The 4,101-nt window shown below is 63.4% G+C and overlaps 1 protein-coding gene across 1 annotated transcript; it reads right to left on the reverse strand.

Moving 5' to 3' along the window:
* Positions 1-877: 877 nt before the first annotated feature.
* Positions 878-2,539, reverse strand: LOC148593558 (N-acetylaspartate synthetase-like; the record flags this gene model as incomplete). Its single annotated transcript, XM_088530513.1, has 2 exons — positions 2,173-2,539; positions 878-1,042 (listed from the first exon to the last, which is right to left on the reverse strand). Coding segments are annotated over exons 1-2 (490 nt in total), but the record flags the coding sequence as incomplete, so codon positions are not given.
* Between the last annotated feature and the right edge of the window lie 1,562 nt (positions 2,540-4,101).

The following is a 4,101-nucleotide window of genomic DNA, read 5'->3' on the forward strand; positions in this document are numbered from 1 at the left end:
AGAAAAGCTTAAGACTGCACATCAGAAAAGGAAACTTGGCAGTTACGGTATTTCCTATTCTCTCCGATTCAGTCCATAAGTGACAACGCAGCAGGGCAAGAGCAATGATTCAGGGAAATCATGGTCACGTGGGAAAATAAAGAGTGACTACTTCGAGAAAACAGAAATAACCAGTGTGGGTTCCTGGCCAATATCTTTGTTTGCCCAGGTCACCACCAGCACCAAGTAACCACAAACAACAACGCTCAAACACTGGCAATTCCAAGCAACCCCAAATATCCCCTCGTGCTGGCTCTCACCATGGTCTTAACCCACAAACGGGAAACAGCACCTTCGCTGCTTGCCAAATCCAGCAAGAGTGTGTTTCTTTTTTTTGTTTTGTTTTAAATAAACCCATAATAGACCTTTAACAGCTTGCCAAGCAAATATTAACACTGGATATAATACTTAGACAAAGCGCATGCACACGGTCAGGCAGGGATGCATGGCATCAATGTGGGCAGCATCCCGCATACATACCTGTCCCGTGCCCTTCCAAGGCACGTGCACAGAGGAAAGCTCTTCTTAAATAGCACGGAAAACCACACGCACAATACCTAAAGCGACCTCCTCCACCTGCTACCTCCCTGTCACCCATGCCCAAAGCCTCCGCGTGAGCAGCCAAGAAGAAACGTTCTTGGGAGATGAAGGGGAGCAGCGAGCTCGCCAACCCCTGTCATCTCCTTCGGCTGAATAACCGTTAAAAAATAAAGAACAGAAAAAAGGGGAAAGGGGGGAAAAAAGGAAAGAAAAGCAGGTGGGTATGGGCTGGGTGCAGCCCAAGAGCTGCATGGTGGCTACTCTGGAGCGCAGGCGAGAGCAGGGCCCGCGTACTCACCCGGTGGTTTCATGTAATATTGCTCGATGTCAGACATGTCCGTATGCAGGGCGCAGTCCAGATAGTGCAGGATAACTTTTCTGCTGAAGTAGTACCTCATGCCCATGAGCAAGATGGGCAAGCAGCAGGTCAGCAGGAAGGACTTGGTCACAACAAAGCACATCACTATGGAGATAAGGAAGAGAAATAAACGACACCTGTCAGAAAAGAGAATTTAGTGTTGATTTCAGAACGCAGACTCATTAAACAAATTAAAAAAGACAAAAGAAAGCACACACAAATGCACATCAGTATGCACGAGCTCTCGGTCCCAAGGTTGAGCGGTGCGAGGGAGGGCCCGGTGCGCGGAGCCAAACCCGGGATGCCTGGGAAGCCCCGGACGCAGCCAGCAGTCCTGGAGGGGGGATGGCAGCCCCTGGGCCCTTGGGGAAGCCGGGGGAGCCCCCCGGCTGCCCCCGCATCCAGCCCCACAAATCCCCATTGCTTTGGTAGGGAGTTGGGGGGAGCCTCTCCGCTGAGGGCTGGGAACATGGTGGCCAGGACCCCAAACCCGGCCACCCTGCGGCACCTGCCAGGGCTCCCCCTGCCCCTCTCCGGCCAAGGGCACAAGGAGTGTCATGGGGGGCACATTTGCGATGGGAGGGAACACACGTTAATTGCAATGCGAGGGGGAAACGCACGTTAATTGCAACGGGGGGTCTAAGGCACCGTTGCCAATGGGGGTGGCAGACACGTTATTTGCAAGGGGGGGTCGCACCTCCTGCGGAGTGGGGGGTATTTTGGGCAACGCCGCACGGGGTGCCCCCCCCCCACGTCCCGCGGGGGGGCGGCCGTCTCCAGGCAACGCGGGAACGCGCTCGCGCCCCCCGCCCCGCCGGTGCGCGCGCCCGGGGCCGCGGGGGCGGCGCGGAGCGAGGCGCGCTCCGCTCCCACCCACCGCCCGGGCTGGAATAACTGGAAAAACGGCCCCGCGCGACCCCCAACCTCCGCGGAGACCCCCCCCTTCCCCTGCACCGCCCCTAAAACGCGCGTCCCCCCCTCCTCCTGCACAGCCCTAAACGCGCGTTCCTCCCCCCGCCCCCCGCGGCCGCCGCAGCGCTGCGGCTCCGCGGCCGCCCGCGCAGGGCGATGCTGCGGCGGCCGCTGCGGCGGGCGCGGGGCTGGCGCGCAGCCTCCCCGCCTCCCTCCCGCCCGGGTTTCTGTTACCTCCGGGGAAATTAATAATGATTAACAGAAAAAAAAAAAAAAAAAAAAAAAAAAGGCAATTCCTCGCCCCGAAAGGAGCCCGCGCTCACCGGCCAGGAGCCCGTAGAGCAGCTGCGTGAGGGGCTGCTGCTTCAGCCCCCGGAAAGCGGTGTTGGGGATCCGCTCCATGATGCCCTCGTAAAAAATGCGGCGCACCACGTCCTGCTCGGAAGGGTGAAACTCGCGGATGTGCACGCGCTCCCGGGCGCGCTCCTCCTTGGCGGCGCTCGCGGGGGCGGCCGGGGGGGCCGCCAGCGAGGGCCACATCTGCGAGGAGGAGACGATGATCGCGTCCTTTTTGGCGCCGGGCATCGGGTCATGCTCCTCCGCCACGATCTTGGTCTCGCAAACCATCTTGGGAGACAGACAATGCATGCAAACCGGCCGCGGGCGCGGGCGGGGAGGGGAGGTGGAGGGGAGGAAAAAAGGGGGGAAAAAAAAAAGGGAAAAAAAAAAAAAAAAAAAAGGAGGGGGGGAAGGGGAGGGGGGAGCGGGTCTCGCAGCGGCGCCGGGGACCCGCCGGGCGGCGGCGGGGGCGGCCGAGGGGCGCGGGGCGGCGGGGCGCGCAGGAAGGAGCCGCGCCGCATTTTGGAGAGCAATTTATAGCGCGGCGGGGCCGCGGCGCCGCGCGGCTCCCCGGGGCCCGAGCGCCGCCCGCATTGGCGCGCGGGGGCGCACGTGACCGCGCGCCGCCCCCCGCCCCCCGCCGCCCCGCGCCGCGGAGGGGGCGCCGCGCGCGGCCGCGGCCGCGGGGGGTGTTGGGCTTCGCTGGTGTTTTTATTTATCTTTATTTTTTAGCGCGAGCGCCCGGCGCCTTTCTGGAAGCGTCGCCGCGGCCCCGTGCGCGGGGTCCCGCCGGGCTGCGGCGCGCGCGGCTCCGTAGTGAGTCATGCCGCGCTGCGCAGCGGCCCCGCGCCGCGCTCCGCGCCGCGCCGGCTCGCGGGTGCCGCGGCCCTCCTGCCTTCCCCCGGCTCCCCTGCCGCGAAGGGGAGCCGAGCTGGGAGCTGCGCCCTGCTGCGGGGTGCACCCGCTGCATGCTGCATCCCCCTGTGGGGTGCATCCCCCCGTGGGGTGCACGCCTTGCATGGTGCATCCCCCTGCATGGTGCATCCCCCCGTGGGGTGCACCCCTTGCATGGTGCATCCCCCTGTGCGGTGCACGCCTTGCATGGTGCATCCCCCTGCATGGTGCATCCCCCCGTGGGGTGCACCCCTTGCATGGTGCATCCCCCTGTGCGGTGCACGCCTTGCATGGTGCATCCCCCTGCATGGTGCATCCCCCCGTGGGCTGCACCCCTTGCATGGTGCATCCCCCTGTGGGGTGCACCCCTTGCATGCTGCATCCTCCTGCATGGTGCATCCCCCCGTGGGGTGCACCCCTTGCATGCTGCATCGCCCTGCATGGTGCATCCCCCCGTGGGGTGCACCCCTTGCATGCTGCATCCTCCTGCGGGGTGCATCCCTCTGTGGGGTGCACCCACTGCATGGTGCATCTTCCTTTCAGGTGCACCCCACTGCATGGTGCATCCCCTTGCACAGGGCATCCCCCTGTAGGGTGCATCTCCCTGCATGGTGCATCCCCTTCGACGTTTATCCCCTCACATGGTGCCCCCTCCATGCGTGGTGCACCCCACTGCATGGTGCATCCACCTATGGGGTGCATTTTCCCACATGATGCATCCCCCTATGGGGTGCCCCCCCCCGCAGGGTGCATCTCCTAGGCACACCCCTGAGGATCTCCCTGCAGGGTGCACCCCCTGCAAGGTGCACCCCTGCTCCTGGCAAAGTTCATCCCCGCCTCCCTGTGCAAGGTGCTCTTGTGCATTCCCTGGCAAAGTTTGTTGGTGCCCCCCGCCCTGAGCTTTGTGGTTGTCCCCTCCTGCAAGGGGACCCCACCGGGACGTGCAGGGTGGCAGCCCTGTGTGGGAGCTGTGCCCGCGCCGCGGGCTGCGGCCGAGGGGGCTCCATCCTGCGGGGTTC

The sequence above is a fragment of the Tinamus guttatus genome, unplaced genomic scaffold, assembly GCF_059628265.1.
Source record: "Tinamus guttatus ecotype Peru unplaced genomic scaffold, ASM5962826v1 Tinamus_guttatus_pri_ptg000377l, whole genome shotgun sequence".
Lineage (NCBI taxonomy): Eukaryota > Metazoa > Chordata > Aves > Tinamiformes > Tinamidae > Tinamus > Tinamus guttatus.